This window comes from Lepisma saccharinum, chromosome 14 (genome assembly GCF_977018435.1).
Source record: "Lepisma saccharinum chromosome 14, izLepSacc3.1, whole genome shotgun sequence".
Lineage (NCBI taxonomy): Eukaryota > Metazoa > Arthropoda > Insecta > Zygentoma > Lepismatidae > Lepisma > Lepisma saccharinum.
In genome coordinates, this window is record NC_139242.1 from 45,543,951 (window position 1) to 45,566,285 (window position 22,335).

A 22,335-nucleotide genomic window follows, 5' to 3' on the forward strand; every position below is an offset into this window, starting at 1 on the left:
TCGACCAGGACTCGAACACGGGTCTTTAGCATACCGTACAGTGGGATCTATGAGTATTACCATGCAAATTGTCCACGACTATTTTCATTATTTTTTTTCTCTTTCATCCTGTGATTTAAAGCGATGGATTTTTATGTATGCTGGTGCAGACGTTGTCAACAGCTTGTTTTGAGTTTTCTTTTCATTCTTGAAGCTGTTATTGGGTCAAATAAAGTGCACGAACATGGTGATGGACAATTTGCACGGTAATACTCATGGATCCCACTGTACCATTGCTCTACCAAGTCAGCCTGACTTTGTTCGATTTTTCACAGCCACTGCCAGCATTCTTCACATAGGGTTACCAGAAATATATATTTTTTACCCGGACATGTCCTACATTTTAGCCTAGCATCCTGGAGGAATTCGGAAAAAATTATAAACGTTTCACGTTTGGACATCACATAATTTTCATTATTAAAATACTAGGGTTGAGCCAATACAGATACCAAATACATTGCTTGAAATTTTTCCACCGATACCCAAGCGTGGCCAAGACCAACTTTTTTTATTCCTTTTCAAAGGTTTGTTCACCTTTTCCAATTTACCTTTGGTCTTGAAAGAAATATTTCTGTATTTGTTAAATGAACATAGACTCAAGTTTCCAAGAAAAGCAAGAAGTATGCAACACAAAGATGGATATGCAGATAATCACAGACAAGTCTCTGTAAATCAAGTGTAACATGAAATTATCCCCATAGGAATGTGGTGCTTCTGTAGTTTTACTTTGAAGTCCACCAGCCTTAGTACATGCAATTGAGGTCTCGTGTATCCAGGCGCGGCTCGTGCATTATTTTCCTGGGGGTTCACCGAAGTCAGATGACACATATTCAGTTTCCGCAAATATACTTTCTTTGCAAAACAAAGGGATCAGGGGGGAAGGGGGTTAAAAGATTGGTACATAATTTTTTCATAGAATGAGGTTTCATAGTAGAGGTGCGCGAATAAATTTAGGGCTAAAACTAAGTGCAATAAATTGTTCTTCTATGAAAGAAGTTTCGGGTTTTATTAGAAAATGATGGACATCCTCAGGATTTGTTCCAGGGATGGGAAGCAAGGTCATTTTTTTCCAGGGGGATAAACAAGGAACATTTTTCCCTGTAATAGTGTTGTTCTCTCAAAAACACTCCTTCAGTCCCTGCAACACCTTTATAATAATCATCATAAATTACTGTGACTGAAATGAAATTATATGTGGATAAGAAATAGTTTTAGGTTGACATTAATTTTCCAGGCAGGTGTGGCCCCTTTTCCCCTTCGGACGTCCATGCCTGCAATTACAAAATAACAAATCACAATGGTCCTACAATTATTAAAAGAAAATGGCAACGAATGGCATGTGCAGTGTGGTATTTAAGAAATTTCCAGGGGGGGGAAATTCTACTGACTGTCTAGGGACAGCATGAGATAGTGATTTTATGCCATATAACATATCCCCCCTGGAAAATATTTATCAAGCAGAGTGGGGACACAAATACCCCTAAAAATACCACCCTGGGCATGTGCATCCTAGAAACCTGAGACCTTTTCTTTGAAATGCTAGTTTTTTTTGTTTTTTTTAAATTTGAAGTTGGTCGACCAGCACACGCATTATCTCTAATTTTCTTTCAACATATGAGGAAGTTTATTTCCGTTAATTGTATGCATTTTAGCGGTCATTTCTTACCTGTGCAGACAGCAACACCTACACTGCATCAAATGACGTAACATAGTCCATCCTTCAGAGCATCAATACTTTAAACAACTATCCAAGCACTTCGAAAACTTACAAACTTGAAACTGACACAGACAGGATTTGTCACATCTTCCTTTCTTGTCTAAGATCGCACCATTCTTTTATTAAATTATACTTTCACATATCCGAAGTGTTTCCATCTTTAAGGAAAACGTCTGAATGCATGGAAGAGTTATTTTAGTAATGTATTTCTTTATTTTAATTCATCGTGTCTAATTCCAGCTTTCATTCATTTCTACTCATCCCCCTCTGTCATAATTTTGCATTTATGCCAAGAAGTTCGACACAAAAATTATTCCACAGAGAAGATTGAATGTGTAACGAATGCGCTTCAAACTTGAACCTCACAGGGCAACACTGGAAGGGAGGAACCAGCTGGGCCTCACTTGCAGCGAGGACGGTGTCTTCTAGCTTCTGCTGCGGCTTCTGAGAGAGCACTAACTGCGCATGACCGTTGGTTGGAGATCGAGGTTCCTCAGTACCCTCTTCCATGTATTTTGCCCATATAGCTACCCCGAGCTTCTGCCTGCCGCCGAACCTTCACCATGGCAGGAGCTATCCTGTGGGGGTTCAGCTGAGGGTCTGCACGAGGGCGGCCGACTCGCGGTTTCTCTTTCTCAGCAAAAGAATTTGCCGCCATGTTACGGACACAAATACATGACTTCTTGTGTAGAAATTTTAGCGAAAAATTGTCAAAAGGTGAAGACATTGTTTATTGTCCATTCTCGAGGCAAATGCCGTATATTACTGGGGTTTCACTGATCCTGTGCACTATAGGGCCAACTGCGCTTGCATGTAACAATGCAAGGCGGCCCTGGTAGCCAACGAGGTGCCTGTGCAGAAACTCAGCAAATTTTGGTTTCTGGTTTCCTTCTGCTCCTCTGCCAGTGTGTAAGGGACGATTTTTGAAGTTGATCCTCTTCCACTGCTTTTGTACCTTTCAAACATATGACATCTGGTCACCATAGGCTTGCTGTATCATGTTCCATGTTTCTGTAGGTGCTTTCACTAAATTAACACATAACTTAATGTTAACTCCCTGCTACAACTCTGTACCCATTACACCACTTGTGCAATTCCAACAAAATGAACAGTGTGCTGCTAGGAGAAGCTTTGGAACCTGGTGGTAGTAAAGTGGAAACTCCTCCAAAGACATGTACATTTACAACATCTATCAGTGACTAAATAGCACCCAATTCGTGTGTTTCAGTATAACAGTTTGAGAAAAAATCAATTCTGTAACTTCTCTGTTAAAGGTTATAGCTAAGGTAAGGTAATGAGAGGTTAATTACCGAGATCATAAAAAAAGCGGAAAGTTGGATATTCTTTTGAAACTATGTCATTTCATTGTACTGACCGTTTCCTGAACTAAGTAGTTCAGAATGACAAATAAAAAAAAGAAATTACCTTCATCATACATCTATCACACCTAGGTTAAAAGGTAGGGTATTTTATTAACTAGAAACTTAACAAATTGACTTTAAAAAATCAGTGCTTTCCAGACTAGTTTATTAGAACATAATTATCCTGACAAGCCTAAATACAAAAATACTACAAAGAAATGCCATTATTTTATGAACACAGAGATGTTTCACATGTACTGAGTTGTAAAAAATAAACACAGATTTAAAAGTATGTAAACACACACAGTTCACTTTCAATGGCCTTTGTTTTATTCAGTATCTGTCATGAAAACTCCAGCAGTTTAAAAAATATACACATAACAAGTATATCAAAGGACCCAGTTGGCACTGTACTATATTTTAATTTGAGGAGCATGCATCTGTACATGTGTTCCAGAATGATGTTGAAATGTTGCACACTTAATTCAAATTTTCAATTTGTGCCACTTGTAATGAAGCAGAGATATGAATGAATTGAACATACACTCAACTGAATGAAAATACAATAAATACAATGAGAGCAATACAAGTATGCCATGGGAGAAAAACATATTCATTCCTAACACTTTTTTAGGAAAGTAGCATAAGAACCCAAATATACGTATGTGGAAAAAAAATTGTTGTCCCGTTCTTTAAAGCTTATTGGAAAGTGTGTATTCAGGTACATAAAATATTTAGTATATTTAAAAGTTAAAAAAATCAAAGCATTTCTAATATTACCTAAATGTTTCAAAAGTTCAAAAGGTCTGGCCAATTTATGAGCTATGCATACATGGTATTGAAAGAAAGTTCCTTTTATAATTTAAATATGGAGAAACTAGTACTCACTTTATTCGCGAAACTGTTTTTTCTTCTTCGTTCTATTAATTTCAGTGGCCACTGCCACCATCCTCGTTGGAACTTGTGTACTGTTGCTTGACGTGCATCTTTTATTTGTAGTTCTCTGGCTGCCGCTAGGTGCACTGTTGTTAACTGTGCATCTGGGTCCGTGTCGTCTGCTATTTCCGGGCAATAACTGTTGTAGTAGGGGAATCCAAGTGTGCTGTGCTTATCTGCTATTGATGTTTAGCTCGTGCGGGAAGTGCATTATGGCATGAGTTTCCTTGATTTTGGTGTCTACGAGCGTGTGGGCACTGTGTTTGACTTGAACCTTTTGAATTTAATGGCTATTGTATTTTGATATGTTTAGCAAGACCAGTAGTGGGTTGGGCTTTTTTCACATCTGTTAGGTGCTGTTGGATTCTTTCATTGACAGATCTGATGGACCTGTCGATGTAATGTGCCTTGCATTCGCACTCTCCATTGTATACAACTGGATTACCAAGGGAGGAGAGGAAGTACCGTTTGTGTTTGTTCAGTTTATCAGCTATTTTGGAATTGGGTTTGTGCACGGAGCCAGACGAACAGTTAACAACAGTGCACCTAGTGGTAGCCAGAGAACTACAAACAAAAGATGCACACCAAGCAACAGTACAGCAAGTTCCAACGAGGATGGTGGCAGTGGCCACTGAAATTAATAGAATGAAGAAAAAACAGTTTCGTGGACAAAGCGAGTACTAATTTCTCCGTATTTATATACTACCGCATCTCTCTTTTCCCAATTATGAATTTATAATTTATATTTGCAATTGATAAATTCAAGTGCAGGATGAGGTTTATACAAACCATGTTCATCATTTCTTCAGACATATTCTTTTAAAACGAGTTTCATTACCTCCAAATATTAGAACATTTTAAAACACTAGTACGTCTTTTTAAGAAATGGTATCATATACATACTGAGCAACAAAAAGTATACAACAACAACACTGAAAATTCTTATCAATGGTACAAGTCATAAAAAAAAAAGTTCCCAAATAAGCTGGTTTATCTTTAAAATGGTTAAAACATATACACACTTTAAAGCTATAGCCTATCTGAAAATTACTGCAACCCTTCAACATTTCTAATAACATTCTTGTTCATGTAAAATATTTCTCATCATGCAGAAGATCCAGGTTCACATCCCAGGGCACATAGCCTGAAAAAGGAAATTTTCCAGTCATGTCCCTGGTTATGCATGGCTCTGAAGCCCACTCAGCTTCGTATCAATGGGTTCCTGGGGAGTAAAGGCAGTCGGGCATTATGCTGAACACATCACTCCAACTATGGTAGAATATGTGAAACTCTACCTCAACATCACCCCATATGTCTTCATGACGTGTGCGCATATACACAGGGGTACCTTTACCTTAACTGCATTTAATAGATGAATGCTATGACTGAAAATATTGGTTGAAAAGTATATGTCAGAATATTTTAAATATAATATATGCAACATGATATTCAATCACTTTTTACCATCCATCATAAGCGATTTTTCTGCTGTCAGCAATATGTGAAAAGACTCACTATAAATTAATAACAAAGGATCACTTTCATCAGGTTACCATATACGAAACTCCAACTACCACTCTTAACATTAAATGTATGTGTGTGCTAGGTTTTGTGTTCCATCTTTCCCATTTTTCAATTTTGGTAAATTATGATAGGTTTTCGTACCAAATACACTACAGACCAATTCTCAACAACTCATTTAAAATTCACAACAAAAGATATGCAGATGATGTTAAAATTCACTTGTTAATTAAAAAATATATATATACATCATTTACGTATGTGAGAATCATTACATAAGGACTTTCATACAAATGGGTTTATATTATTAGAGAATCCTTTCAAGAGTCTAGTCCAGAAATGTTCATTGCAGCTGGTGATTTACTTTCATGGCAATTCAACTACGAGAGAAATAATACACAGTTGGAACAGTATGATGAAAAACATCACACAACAAACACTCAAGCATCCAAGATAGTGAAAATAATTTCTGCAGGGGAATACAAAACAATGTCATGAAAAATTATGTATCTGGTCACAAGATGAAAATTAAGTCTTTTTTAACTTTGAATAATAAATCTCTTTTGAGGTAAAGTGCCAGAAGGGTGGATAAACAAATATATGTAAGGTAGGAGACAGTAAACCATTCACTTACCACAAAAAAAAAAATTGTAGTTCGGGAAATTGAATTACTATTTTTGTTTGTGGGAAGGGTTTACTGTCTCCTACCTTACGTATTTTTATATGCGTACATGCATGCAAACACACACAGACACAGACCCACATATATATACATACATACTTACATGCCCATACAAACAAACTTTACAAAAAAATGGAGGACTTAAGGCTCAGCTGGACCTTTGTTCGATGCCAGAGCCCTGTATTCAAATTTTCACTCTTCTTTAAAAAAAACACTATTAACAATATCTAGACAACAGCAAACCACATGATCGTGTGGATGCTCTGGAAGGAATTCTAAGCATATGTAATTTTTCAGATTTTGGAATATCATTCAGTTTTTTTTGTTTTTTTTTTTTTGGAGAGAAAAATTAAAAAACGGCAGCCTTGGCCTCAACCAAAGGTCCTGCCAAGTCTTCTAGAGTTAAGGACAGCGGATCAAAACTTCTTGTTTTCTGTTAGGAAGCTGTAGAGGAAAACAATTCGTAATGAAATTAAGGCTAAAAAATTTCAATTTCTTTGTGACAAAAGTTAATTCTAATTAAATTACCAGGGTGTGAAATCAGTACATATGGCTGTAGTAAGTCTTGAAGCTTTCCTTGTGATGAATAGATTCTATCAGGCTATCGATCAGGTGAGTTCATATGACTGTTCTATTCCCATGTTCTACTTTTTAGGCTAATTGTAATAATGAGCAGGAATAATGACGAAATGAGTGAAGAAACACAAATGAATGCTCATGATATGGCCAGGACTCAGAGCCAGAACTTTCCAAGTTTCAATAATGACTCAACCATTCCACATGGTCAGAGGTGGCATGTAAGAGTTACAGTGTAACCTTGAATTTATATTTTCCCCCCATTACACATTTAATCTTCACAGCTACAACATAGCAAATTTTTACAAAATTGATCTGGATTTTAAGTTTTTCTACCTTCCATGGAAAATCATAAAATTCAAGGTTCCAGTGTATCACCCAAGCATGTGAGATATCCATTACTATTATTATTTTCCATTCTTCGTTCATGAATGTATACATTAGAAATAGTACATATTAACTGATGGAAGACTACAAGTGCACACAAAATTAACACAGGACCAGACAAAGAAAATAAATAGTGCATATATATATTTATATATAGAAGAGAAAATATACATAGCAAAGTAAAAAATGGGTTCCTATTGACTAGCAGAGTCAGTTGAATAAATGCTCTTTTGAAAATCTCTTCCTGGTACTCATTGCAGAATATATTTGTTTAACTATACAGGACTAGAATAATTGTATGGACTAGCCTCTTCATAACTGTCATTTATCAACAGAAAGGACAAACAACATAAGAATCTTATTAACATTTAAAAAATATATGTATCTTAATTCCTGTAAATTGTCATGTTGCAGCATGGATGTCTTCACAGTTTTCCTGTCCTTAATGTGTCACAGTTATGTTGAGACACATTTTTGCTACACAAAAATATACATATATACACAAACTAAATTTTCAACTTCAACTAAATGAGAAGCTTTGCTTAAAACACAAAAAAACAAGCTCAGCAACATTACAAATGAGCATTGAATGACAATGCACTCATCTATCTTGGACATTTCCACAGCAAGTTTGGGGCATAAAGAGAGAAGGAACTATATATACCAGTAAGTTATGCTGTTAGATTATTTTAGAAGAGTTACCAAATTTAGCAATATACTGCTTAAACTGACAGATTTCGAATGGTAATTCAACTACATAAAAGACCTGTTCGGTCAGTTTTGATGTTTAGTGCATATATAATTATTTCAATATGAATCAAAAGCCAATTATTGAACTAGGAATAATAATCTACAATACTGCACTTTTTGGTTAGGCCGATCCCATTTTGTACTGATAGATACTCTCACCAATTCTCGACCGTATTGGCTTAGCAATTTAAAATGATTCTGAAAAGTTATAACATAATTAACTTACCACAGTGCATCGGCATTTCTTACATATACATTGTTACATAAGTACAATATTCAGAAGATAATCAATCCACCATTTAAAGCAACAGCAAAGATTAGACCAACTTTTCTTTATTAACTTTACTTGCAAAGGTATTCAAGCAACATAAAGTAATTAAATTTGAGATTCATTTAACACCAAGAATATAAGCTTATGTTATTTCTGCTTTCCAGAAAGCCATTTCTGAAATCCAATGCTTTTGTTTCAAGGGAATTCGCTCAGGTACAGTTTTATTTTTCCAATATGATGTCTATTTTATTATACCCTAATTTGAACTGCGTTTCCCCTAGTAAACTTAAGCCACCTCAATGGATCCATACTTTTTTCCCTTACATAAATCATTTGTCGCATTAACACCACATGTGTCCAAACACTGATATAAAAACAAAAGGATGTTTTACCTTAATTTACTTTGACATTTATATGTATATATTTATACGCTATAAACGTAGCGGTGCAAATTTCCAATCATGTGTATGCAACTGACATAAAAAAAAAGGAATTATCCATTACTTGAACCTCATACATTTGTAGCTCCCTTACTAGCATGATTTTTATGATTACCACGAGTTACTTTAATAATGGACATCCATGTGTTTACAAAGAGGAATTAAACCTTGCTAACGAAGACAGGAAAATTACGCATGCCATAGTAATTTACCCTATTTTTCCATAATGCATAAATCAATGGTTGTGCACTACTTGTTAAAAGCATCTACTACAGTAAGCATGAGGTGATACAAGATTGCAGCATACGAAAGGAATTATAACAAAATGAAATGTCATGGATGCATGTTTTTGATTAGCGCCGTTTTGATGCATATTTTTGATTAATGCCATAGCTCTAAAAAGAGCTAAAGTATCATGCTCATCCATGCACAGAACAATAATAAAGCAAATAGAAAATTACGATTGTATGTTAATTTAAGATTTTGCAACTCTGAACCCTTGAAATTTTATTTTAATTTTTGCCAACAAAAACTAACTGTGCTCTTGGTTCATTTTCTTCCATATGTCTCTAGTCTGTAACATTTAAGCATGAATGAGAACAAAATCCTATAGGAAGTTAAGGGATTATTGAGCTCCGTAAGTTGAGCACAACAAAGTAATGATGATTTAATAGAAATCAGCTGCCATTATATTGAATTGAATTTATACTTGAAATTTGCATAATAAGAAGGGCTCAAGCATTCTGATGAATGTGGAAACTTATCCTGATTGCAAAGAATTTTTGGATATAGCATTAATGGGAAAATAAAGATTACTCCCCATAGAAGTGGATGGCAAAGTAATGTAGGAAATAGCTCCCAAACTACACAAAATGCATTTACATGTTTACAACATATGGGCTTCTATGAAGGGAATCTACTTGCCTGATTGTTAAGTCCTTATTTCAGGCAGTTCCAACTTTTTCCAAGTAATTCAAATTGTGAATATTGCTGCTCTGTGGGCAACTGCAAGCACTTATTCAGAAAACTGTATCGAATTTCCAAATAAGTAATCAACAAAAGAAGAATCGAGTGGTAATAAAGACGTATCTCATTGTTGCCTACATTTCTATATCTGTAAGTTCTACCGATTGCTACAGATTATTCACAGAAATCCTAGCTAAAGTAAGAAAAAAACTAGATTTTTTAAAAAAAAACAATTAAAAATGGAAATTTAAGAACAATACTGTAAATGAACATGTTTCAAAGAAATTAAGTTTGAGGTTTGTAAACTAAAGCATTGGATTTCCGAAACCTCTGACAGTCTGGCATAATTCATGTCATGAATACAAAGGTACCAATTTAAAAAGCTTTGAATTAAAAACAAGACCTAACAGCACATTATAAAACAAAATAAATCTTTACATGTGAAAGGAAGATTTTGTAACACACACACATTAGGCGCAACCCATGACAATACTTTACGCTATTTTTAATCCACATTTTTCACAAAGGCTTGGGGAGAAAACTACAATAATCTGAAAATAATACTTCTAATCTGCCATGTATACTTAAAAAAGCTACCTCTTCTAGCTCATTATCTCCGGTAGAAAAACTTTCAAATTAAAATCTTATGTACTACAAACATTTACATTATACAAAGATTTTTCCACTATTCACACTGAACAATTGTTAAAACAACAATTGTCCTAGTAAACATTATTTTCTATCACACTCTCAATCACAGTAATTTACACAATTGTAAATTACTATTATTGAGAGTGTAATAAGAAATATCATGTTTACTAGGAGAATCATACTTACACCCTCACACGCATTATGTTTTGAGTGTTAATCACAGTTGAACAAATAGTTCAAGGTTAGAATTCAACTAAAATTGCTAAAGGTCTCTAATTTACATATGTTGAAACACAGTGTTGCAGAGCTCCTTCGAAAGGAATGATGAGAGATTTTAACCACTGGGCTACCTTGCACTGCAATCGCCAACTGTTTCACGCCACGTAACATAACATTCTGAGCAAGCATACACTTTTGAGATGTAGACGCTGGAAGGGACGTCAAGATTTTTCTTTGGTGGGAAGTTTTTTCACCTGTTAAAAAGGGAAAAGCTCCTCAGATATTGCAAAACAATATTTAACCATTAATACAAGACATACAAGGGTTGTTTGAAATGTTTATGGCTTGACTGAGAACTGTTCCAATCTCTTCTAAACTCTCATCTTCATTATGAATGTATACAGTTTTCATGGGAACTGACTTTCATTCATAGTAAAACATATGCTGTGTTGTGATAATTTTTGTTTTCCACTTAATGATTGATTGATTGATTTGCTTTATTTTACTTCGCTTTTTGTGCCACTTTTGGCTAATTTGTGAAGATGGGGATGAGTGATGATATGATGAAATTGATGAATGGACACACAAACATCAATGCCCAGGCCAGGATTTGAATACGGAACACCTGGCATCATAGCGCGATGTGCTAACCACTCTGCCACGAGGGCCAGCGTCCATTTATTGATTAGTTGCTACTATTATAAGGATTTCTGCAAGGATTCTGTACTTAAAAGATAATCAGTACTACGGATGGGACAAATTAATTGGTACTCTATTGGTATCAGCATATGGGTAAAATTGATAATTATTTTACCGATCCGTAGAGGCACGCATATTCGTTTTTGACGAAAACGCAAAATGTGAAATAACACATTCTAATGTTAAGTATCATGTTTCTGAAAGGTGTGAGGTGCATTTTCCTACCCTGTTTTGTCACGAAATGATGCAAAATGCGAAATACACTTTTAAACACGAAATTTACCGTTTATATACCGATGCGACACTTCCTGAAGTCTGAAGTATCCTGTGAGTAAAACAATTCACGGAAAATTGATTAATGCTGCTGCAAATATTTGAGAAGCAAAAATGGACTCCTTTATACAGGAATTAACTTAATATTCTGGTAATGATTTAATGTGCTATTAGAAGGGATATATTTATTTTGTGTAATACTGAAGTTTTTAAATCAAATTTGGGATTATATTCACATTTTTTAGAACCAAAATGTCATTTTATATGGCACTTTTTCGCCACCTTAACAAATTTCATTTTATTTACTGTTTTTGAACCCGAAATTGACTGTTTTTATACTCAAATTTTGCTTTTTTATTTACCAAAAATATGTGCTTCTACCGATCCGATATATATCTTATAATTTAGTGCAAAATTCTGCAATTTTGTTACTCCCTCTGTCCCATAATTATTGTCCGGTACACCTTTGTTTGGTGTCTCATAATAATTGCCTGATATTCAAACTGTGATATTGGTGTATGCAGAAGAACAACATGAAACACGGGAATGAGTCATACAACTTTATTACTCAACGATCAGTACAAATTGTGCTTTCCATCTGCCTCTTCGTCTGTCATTCCTGTACTACCATTTTGGCATACCGGACTATAATTATGGGACAGAGGGAGTATAATTTTTATGGATAATCTCCATGCTTAACAAAGTAAATGTCTACATATCAAACTTCTTTTGCAGTGCAGTCACCTTGACACATGTACTTATTAAGGAGGTCAATGATCCATTCAGGTTCCTCAAGGACCATTTGGAATTTTATGTTTGATCGGTAGAATATTGGTTATTAATATCGATAAATTTTATCGGTATTGGCCAAAATTTCATATCGGTCCATCCCTAATCAGTACTGTTTCACTGTCAACTGATAAAAAATAAAAATTATTAATAATTTTATTGATGCATTATTTCTATGGACAGGCTGTAATTGAATGTCTACAATGCCAACTATTCTAACTGTTTTTAAATTGAATGCTTTTGAAAATCAATTTCTAACATGCAGCTCAGTTTCTTTAAGGCAAAACCACTCGCATATTACTCAGGGATGCGCAAGAATCAATTGATGGCCCTAATGAAATTGTTTGCCATTGTATATAAGATTGGTATAATTTGATATCTGCATTTTACTTACTTATACTGGTAAATATTTCATATTGATATATCATAACACAAATCATCCTAGGAACAGAAGTGACAGGATGGTATATCAGTTTATCAATAAAATTTACAATGACTTCACCACTCAAAATATTCCACATAAATATTCTTCTTCCCAATTGTAAAGTCGAAGAATTCTGCAATTTTGTGATTATTCTCATGAAAATAAAAAGTTAGTCACATAAAATATCTAACAAAAAAAATATGTAAATAAACCTACACTTACGGAGAAACCCCGCTTTTATTGACATTAAAAAAATCAATTAGCAACTTGTAACACAAATAGTTAAAACTAAAATTTCCATTCCTTTTTGATCAGTGATTTCAGTTCTTTTCTGTCGGTTATTCAAAATGTAGCCTTAATTTTCAGCCTAGAGAGTCTGATATGGTATCCATGAATCTACTCCCTTCCCACAAAAAATACATTTCTGTCAACAGAATTTCTAACTGCAGAAATACCAGTTCTTAACTCTGCTAAACGACAGGAGTAGATAATGTTTTAGGGATGGACTGATCAATACAAAATTTGCCCATTCAATATAAAATTGCAAATGTTCTATAAAAAATACTGAATTAGTTATTCACTTCATTAATTAATGTATTTGATTAGGTGTTTGTAATGACTTTGGCTATGAAAAAGAAACTACATATGTACTTAACAAAACCCAGCTATATAATTTATATTTTTATATTCATAAAAAGTTGAAAATGCAGAATTTAACATTAAATTACAAGCTATTTATACAAATATTGGATTGTTAAAATTATCAGGAAGTTTATCCCGATATGTCCTATTCCCTAAATGTTTAAGGAAAATGTTTTATTTCCATTAATTCAATTTTTGTTTAAAATCAGGCCATAAACTTTTCAAACGATTATTGGAAAATATCATTTAATAATAGGCTATTCACCAAAAATTAGTCAGATGAGTCACAAATAAATAAGCAGTGCATGCATACATTAAAAATTAGACATTACTTGTCAGGCAACGCAAGAATATGATATTATATGGGTGTGATTACGGAGGTCTGTATGGAATAATCTCATTCAGCCACTCCAACTTCCCTAAATCCATTCATAATAAATAAACAGTTTACTTAACTATTACAATACTTTGTTAGATTTCTTTATATTTCTGGATATTCATTCATTTCACCATAACATTTAAAAATGACAATGTGTACACAGAGACAAATGAAAAGTAATCAGTGTTTGGTAAGTTACATTTTAAAAATAACTTTCTTACTTCTTGGAAACAAATTATACACAATGATCAATAATTGTAATAAACTAAATATATGAAGACTTACATGGTTTTTATTTATGTTTGTGGTACATAATGTAAGTCATCATAGGAGGGCTGATCAACAAAGAGCGAGTCTGATTTCTTTGTGAAGATGTTTTTTACTCTGGTGAAAGGGTTACATGATATTCAAAGCAGTCCTCCCCCGACTTGAATGCACTTAAGACAATGTTTCTGCCAGCCAGCAAACACATGATGTAAGCCATTCTTTGCGAGATCCTTGAGAATTGCCTCACATTGAGAGCCTGCAAAACGATGGCCCCGCCCTGTAGCTCTGATTTGAGTTCAAGGAACAGAAAAAAGTCATGGGGCCTACCTCTGGATTATAAGATGGATGTGGTACACAGGTCATGTTGAATTTCGCCACATATGTATGCCATGACATGATTTACTACATGAGTTCATGCATTATCATGATGAGGTCTGATACGGATGTGGTAATTTTTTTGCAATGTGTCTCCTCAGTGTCGCCAACACTGATGTGTATAATTCTGATGTAACAGTAGTGTACGTGGGAACTGCATGCTGGTTCACCATTCCCTTAGTCAAATAAAGTGATCACCATCACCTTGCCTGCAGATGGAACAACTTTCACCTTTCTTGGCGTTGGAGACTGTGGCAATTTCTATATTGCGCTGGCTGTTTTCCTTCATGGTCGTAGTGGTACACCCACAACTCATCACTTGTGATAACTGATTCCAGAAAAGCAACACCTCCATCACCAAAGAGATTTAGCATCTCACAACATGTGTCCACTTGATTGCAGCATACTGCTCCTCACCTCCATTGTATGTTATGCAAAATGCATGTTGTGCCTAGAACAAAGAGCGTTGCTGCCAAACAAAGGACCCGATGGTGTTGCCATCTCTGGGCATTATATATGAAACTCCATCTTTGACCAATATGCACATTACAAACATGTAACGATACAGGACGTTGTGCAAAGATAAATCAGTATCACTCTTTGTTGATCAGTCCTCGTATATTTATATTATTACAACAATTAAATGATGAAACAAGTAGCAGATTGCTTGAATGACTTTAATTGGAAAAATTATTTGGTGGTAGCAATTTCACTTGCACCTCTTTCTCTAGTTTCCACTCCAAGCTCAACATGATGCACTTCCTTGACCAGTGGCATATTCTGAAAATCTGACCTGGTTTACCACAATAATTCTTATTTATTGTATATATTTATTATATATTAGACATAATAGAAAAAAAACACAATGCAGGCATGCAAGTATAACAAAAACAGAAGTCCGAAAACTTCAAATTTCTATTTATATGAAAAAAAAAATTGTTTACTACATGGGAGAATACTCCACTGCCCTTGACAAAGATTTCTATCTAGTGTTACTACCACATTCAAAATGAATGTCACAATCCGATCAAAACACTGAGGTCTTTGCATGCAATTAGAAATGACAAATTGCAATAAAGGGTGGGTGTTCTAATTTTAGCAGTAACAAAGCCTAGCTTCCTTGCCTTAGGCAACTCCATAAAAATTCTTTCACATTAGCATCCAGAGAAAACACAGAGTGAGTGGAACCTCGATTTTACTTTTTTCTGGGGACAAAGCCGAAAAAATTTAAAATGTGGGAAAATGTAAAATTAAAGAAAATTTCATAACATTTTGCTATGTTCGGACCATCGAGATTGAATGTATAATGTGGAAAAATATGAACTCTGGGAATGTAAAATCGGGATTCCGCTGTACTTGGAAACAGAGCTGCCAGATTTAGATTTTCCCCACATTGCAAATTTTCAAGTTAACAATTTAAGTGTCGTAAAGTAACTGTTTTGGAAAAAAAAATAACTGTTAACAGTTTGAATTACTAAAAAAAAGTAACTAATTAGTTCCAAACAGTGAAAGTCATACATGCAAGATCTAGTATGGCCTAGAATGTTACACCTGAGAGCAGTGGCGACGATTGGGTTCCAAAACTGGAGGGGGAGGGGGGAAGACAGTATATTTCCCTTTGTAGATAAGGTCTAATTGCCACCATTGCCTGAGAGCAATAGTAGGCTTCCATTTTTTATAAATGGTACACACTGCTGGTTGACTACCATGGTTTCACAAATTACACATGAAATGAAGCAAAGTTTCTTTTCACTGGCCACATTTCAACATATGCACAGCATTGATCATTTATCAGAAACCTTAAATGCTTCACGTTAATGATGTGTGCAAAACTGAGCTACACCTGATTGACATTATTATCTAGAAAGACTTGTGCTGCACAATTTGGCGAGATGCATGCACCTTGCTTACCTGTAGTGGTACGCAACTTAGCCAAGACCGAGATGTTGGCATCTCACCCAACACTTCCCAGGTGTCTGTGTCCTCGTGGTAGCACTCAATTGTGTCGTGGTAACGATCCCAGCCTTCTTCGCCACCGAGAACAAAAATCTTATTGTCGATCACAGCAACACCTATTGGAAGAGAATGCATTCTGAAAAACTCTGCTATCAATCATTGTATAGTATCATAAAGGCAGTCAGAAAACATTAGATTCTCACTTACTGCATAGCCACCATCCATGGCACAGTGGTTGACATATTGCACTATAATAACAGTGGTCCCATGTTTGAGTCCCAGTCTGGCCATGGGTGTTATTTGTGAGCACTCCTTCATCAATTTCATCATATCATTACTCATCTTCATCTTCGTGATTAGCCAAAGTGGCAGAAATGTGAAGTAAAATAAACCAAATCAATCACTTACTACATAGAAAGAAATAATACAAGCATAAAATAATAAGCTCTCTCTAAAGTTTTTACACAGCATAATAAGACTTCTAATAACATAAAAATCACACACCTAACTTATTAATATGCTCTCTTACCTGGTCTATACCTTCTCTCACACATTGAAGCTTTAAATTCCCACGTATTCGTTTGCACATCATACCTCTCCACTTTGTTTGTATTTTCAGTCGATGCATGCCAACCACCTAAAATTTTTAAAAATGTTAAGTATTAGTTATCAAAAAAATATTTTTTTCTTGAGAGCTGCACAATGTGTGTTGTATCAATAACAATCCAAACTGATATTATGATAAATAAGAATAAAACCAATGTATTGGTTTGTAACCAATTATTTTTGTGACAGCTCTGTAGGAAAAAAAAAGGATTTTGCAATTAAAGCATTCTATCACATGAAATTGTGAATGTTTTAAAGCAAAACTCTCATAGATTTGATGATGTGGTTCCAATGAGAAATTGTGTATTCAAATTTATATTCTGAGCTACTCTACACTATTACAACTTTCAGATATTGATAGGAGTATCGGAAGTGGTATCAGTTCTATAGGACTATCAGCAGTGGTATAAGTTCAAAGTGGTATTGACTTCACACTAGTTAATTGTAAAATTAGATAAAAATCTTGCAATTCACCTTAAGTCCGACTTGTTTTCAGTCCACTTTATGCACGGATAGGTTAATAGGGACTGGCCCTAAAGTATAACGTAGGACCCAAACCACTGTGTCTCGATCGGGTATTGAACCTGAGACCTCTTGATTTACAAGTTGATGACATTACCACTGAGGTCAGTGTTGTGATAGTGAATCTTTCTTACCTATCACATAAATGTACCCATTGAGTACACATGCTGCAGAGCCGCTGCGAGGAATCAGCATTGGAGCTAATTCAGTCCACGTGTCTGTGCATGGATCGTACTGTTGGACTAATTCGATGCCATCCCCATCCTCCAATACTGCACCACCTAAGAGAATAATGAAATCAATTGATTTGTGACTGATATTTCAAGCAGTACCATCCTCACAAATTCCATGAGTAAAACACTCACTGCATTATCATATCAAGACAGAAGTGTGGAGTATGTACAGGTCACAACTGTCTCATCTGTTGTACACTCTTTAGATAAGGAATGGCATTATAAAACCTCTTCACCATTCAGATCATTTAATCCAGTACTTGAATGAATTGTCAGGTGAATGGAAAAATCAATGATCCCACGTTAAGTGAGTAAGGCATGGATGTGACATTGCATTTGTTCAACATCCTATCTTTCATCAATTCATAATTCATCCTCATTATTACAGTTAACCAAGAGAGGTAAAAAAGCAAGTATGAAACAACTGAAATAGAAATATGAATGAGGGAAGCATGATTTAGATGTCATTGGAAAGGAAGAAAAGGAGCAATTTTCTTTCTTTAAACACAATGTCGTTTTCTTGCCAACAACATGGTCAGTACTGTTTTTATTTTTTAACTTCTATTTTATTTATCTAAGTTAATTGTGATGAACTTTGGTGACTTACCTGATAATTTCCTTTCCTCTATTTCTTAATAAAACAAAGTACATATTTAAGAAGTAAACTTATATTTTTATACTACTGGCGAGCATGCAATGTTTGTGAATTGTCACAGATGTTGCTCAAGTTGTATTGTACGCTATTTCATTCAATTACACCCATACTACACATATTAGTTACATATATGTGTTAATGTAAAGTAACTCTGACACTGTAATGCTCAAGAAATATAAATGATACATTGTATGTTGTGTGGGCAGTGATATATAAGAGGATGCTCTTATAGTGTGTTTTGTAAATGTGATTTCCAGCAATTAGCACAAGATAATATTGACCTCAATGTTGTCATCTCTGTTGCTCCTAATATGGAAATTTCTAGGAAAGTTTACAAGAAACATAATTTTATGACTTCCAAAGTCTTCTTGAAAAGCTAAGGAGGCACCACCATAAAAATATAATATATGCAACATACATGATGTACCTGTTACATAAAGCATTCCTTCGTGTGCTACAACGGCTGGACTAGTCACTGCCATCTTCATAGGAGACACCAGCTGCCATGTGTTGGTTTGAGGGTCGTACCTCTCCACCGAGTCCAGACGATAGGAGCCTTCCCACCCACCAACTGCATAAACAAAGCCATCTAACATAGCTAAACCTGAAAAACAAGTGTTCCATTCTGTACACATTAAGTGTGACAAGTGTTTAATTTCAAAAGAGAATGTGTCTGTTTGTCTGAGTTTATTTTTAAGTCCACTTTATGCATAGAAAGACTAATCGAGATCAAAAGTGGAATCCGAACCACTTTGTGCCTCCACTGGGTATTGAACCCAGAACACAATGAGAATGTGATTAGATCACTTAGAACAAAAGGAAAACAAACAAAAAGATACATTCAAAAAATAGTAGTCACAACATTGGAAAAAAAAGTGAGGAGGTAGAAGGGGAAGAGGCAGTCACATTTAATACATATACCCCCCTTAATACTGCACAAAAATACATATCTGGACAAAAAGAGTATTTATTTATCTAGTTTTACTTCTCTTTTGGGGGGCACTTGCAGCCCCTGAACCTTTCTGCCATCACTGGAATGGAAGAGCTTCATGTATTTTATAAGGGTTAAACATAAATCAAGTGTTTGCTTACGATATATTAGAAAGAAGGAAGAATTTTAGTTTTACACTGAATATATTCTCAGGTAACAAGGTCAGTTATGTGCATATATGAATGCAAAATAATAGATAATAGAAAACCAGCATTTACTATCTAAATAACCAAGACATTATAAATATTCTTCACCATACAAATTGTACATTGCATGCTTAATATGAATTTGAAAGAAACTACAGTGGAACTCCAATTTTACATTCCCAGGTTCTACGTATATTTTCCTACATTATACATTCAATCCTCCTGGTTCCAGAAGAGCTCATTGTTATAAAATTTTCCTGGATTTTATATTTTCGCCTAAAAATCTAAAAAGGTTCCACTGTACTCGAACTATATCCACTAAACTTTAATAATATATGGACACTTTCTCAACTTTCCAAATAACTTCCACAACTTTCATACATTCCAACCAGAGACGTCACTTTCATAATTTCTTACATTTTAATAAATACACATAAACAAGTTACCAACTGTTTCCGTGAGATTTACTTTTAAAGGTTCTACTAATTTTGGTGACCCCTGCCACCATCCACTTGTGAACTTGTTGCTTCACTACTGGGCTGGCTTTCGGATCCTGTCGTTTCACTGCATGCCGGTAGCATGAGCTAGCTAGCCTTGCAGGTAGGTTGGAAATGTATTAAAAACGCAAACTATTGACTCTTATATACTAACCTAATTCAGATCGTGACACAAGCATGGGTGCCATCTCCTGCCAAACATCCAGCACAGGGTCGTACCTCCACACAGAGCGAGATGCACTTCCATCTGGAAACTCTCCTCCTGCCAAGTACAGGGTGTTCTTACCTGATGCCACTAGACCATGTTTGCTACATGTGCAAGAAAAAGGAAAACAGACTCAATTTAGTTTCCACACATATTCAACATAGTGTATAAAAAATGCTAACCTAACTTTCCTGGGTTCAGGAGTTACAGAGCTAATAAATGCCAATAATATACACTGACCACACAAAACTCTAAAATTTCCAAAAAGTATTAAATATCCATGCTACTCTTGAGTCGTAAATATACTTAAACAGTAGATCTGAAAAGGAAGTGAACTAGCAACAACAATTAACTACTACTATATTATTCACTAAATATATTTGAAGACCCAGGGGGGAAAATGATGAATGTCGATTTTTCGCCCATTTTGAGATCACAGCGCCATCTGATAGATCAGAAGCTGTACTATAAGAATGTGAATGGCCTTGTTGGGAAAACTGTGAGAAGTGCCTGAAAAACTCATTCAAACATACAGGGCAAAGGGGAAAAACGATGAAAGTCCGAGCGTCGGGGGAAGAACGATGAGTGTTTTCTGTTAAATAATGTGTGCCTCACTGAAACAGGTTAGCGCTACGGGAATGTTATTCCAGTAGTTTGTTGTGCGTGTGTTGAATCGTGCAGTGTTGTGATCAGTTCTATTGTGTACTATTTGTGACAAACCTGAATGTGTTGCTTAATATTTGTTGAGATATTAAGATTTTTAAATGTTTGTTATTTCAAATTATGTGCAAGATGCCACAGACAACTTTAATTAGATTGATACAGTTGTGGTTAGAACTTGTATATATGTTTAGAAATACGTCATAATCTGTTCGCATTGACGTCACGTTCCCATCTAACAGAGGAAGTGACTTGTACAAGTCACAAAAGGCTGTGGTTGAAGCTGGCATCAATGACTCTGAAAAATCAAAAAGAGAAACAGAACTCTCAAGACTGGAAACAGAACACAAACTTCATTTACTGAAAGCTCAGAAGTTTTATTTCCTCAAGAAGTTATACAAAAAGAAGAGTAGAAAGGATGACACCATAGCTGCAGTTATAATGGATTTTCAGAAAAATTTACCGACCCACAACATTAGCACCAATGATGTGTATTATAAACGTCACTTGAGCTTCTACAGCTTCAATATTCACATCCTTTCCTCTGGTGATCCAGTTTTCTTCACGTACGACGAGACCGTTGCTCATAAAGGGTCAGAAGATGTGTGCTATATGGTAGACAGTTCTGTGCACAACTTTTTGCCGGTAAAAGTTCATCGCGTGGTCATCTTTTGTGATTCTTGCGCCGGCCAGAACAAGAACTATACTGTCATTCGATACTTCCACTATCTTGTGACAGAAAAACATCGTTTCGATGCCATCAACATGTTTTTTTCCAATCAGGGGCCACTCCCACTTACAGTGCGATAAAAACATGAGCTACATAAAACAACAGTCCTATGTTGAGTTGCCGGACGAATGAAGAGATGTAATAAGGAGCAGCAGACACAAACCAATGCCATTTGCTGTGGTAAACTGCATGAAGGAGCCGTTGTTTGGAGATACGAGATGAAAACCCTACCAAAATTTACTTGCACGCTGATGTCATGTGGCGACCAGCAAAGCGAGGAAAGAACAAAGGGGCCTCTACTTCACCTAGACCATTTTGAGAAACCTGTACGATGGACCATTGCCCATTCCTTTGCCCAAGTACAAGGATCTCCAGGATTTGAAGCGATTTCTCACCAACAGTTTTACGAGACCATGCTAACCACCAACGCTACGGTAGAAAATGATGAGGAACTCTATGTGGACTACTTAGTTGATGATCAGGAATAGTTTGTGAGTTACCCCCAAGACTGATCCAACTTTTTCATTTTGATGATAGTTTGATAAATAACAAACATCACTCTTTTTAATGTTGTTACTCTCATTTTGTCTTTGTACATTAGTGCACACCTGCAATGTAGAATTAAAACCACATTTTTCAGCATAATTTTGCTTATTACTCTTTTTTGGTTTCCTCAGATTCTCCAGCAACATTTTCCTATGGTTAACTACATCTGTGGGAGTAAAAAGATACTTAAAAATAATTATTTTGGCATATAATAGCGTATTTAT

At 35.3% G+C, this 22,335-nt stretch overlaps 1 protein-coding gene across 1 annotated transcript in view; it reads right to left on the bottom strand.

Annotated features, from left to right (window-relative positions):
- Positions 1-3,266: 3,266 nt before the first annotated feature.
- Positions 3,267-22,335, bottom strand: part of LOC145998842 (kelch-like protein 12) — a 36,630-nt gene continuing 17,561 nt past the window's right edge. Inside the window, exons 8-13 of the mRNA XM_083135511.1 lie at positions 20,125-20,279; positions 18,764-18,940; positions 17,583-17,729; positions 16,850-16,957; positions 16,276-16,436; positions 3,267-10,770 (exon numbers count right to left, since the gene is read on the bottom strand). Coding sequence (XP_082991637.1) covers positions 10,738-10,770; positions 16,276-16,436; positions 16,850-16,957; positions 17,583-17,729; positions 18,764-18,940; positions 20,125-20,279 — 781 coding nt within the window. The 3' untranslated portion in view covers positions 3,267-10,737. The remainder of the gene's footprint in view (positions 10,771-16,275; positions 16,437-16,849; positions 16,958-17,582; positions 17,730-18,763; positions 18,941-20,124; positions 20,280-22,335) is intronic.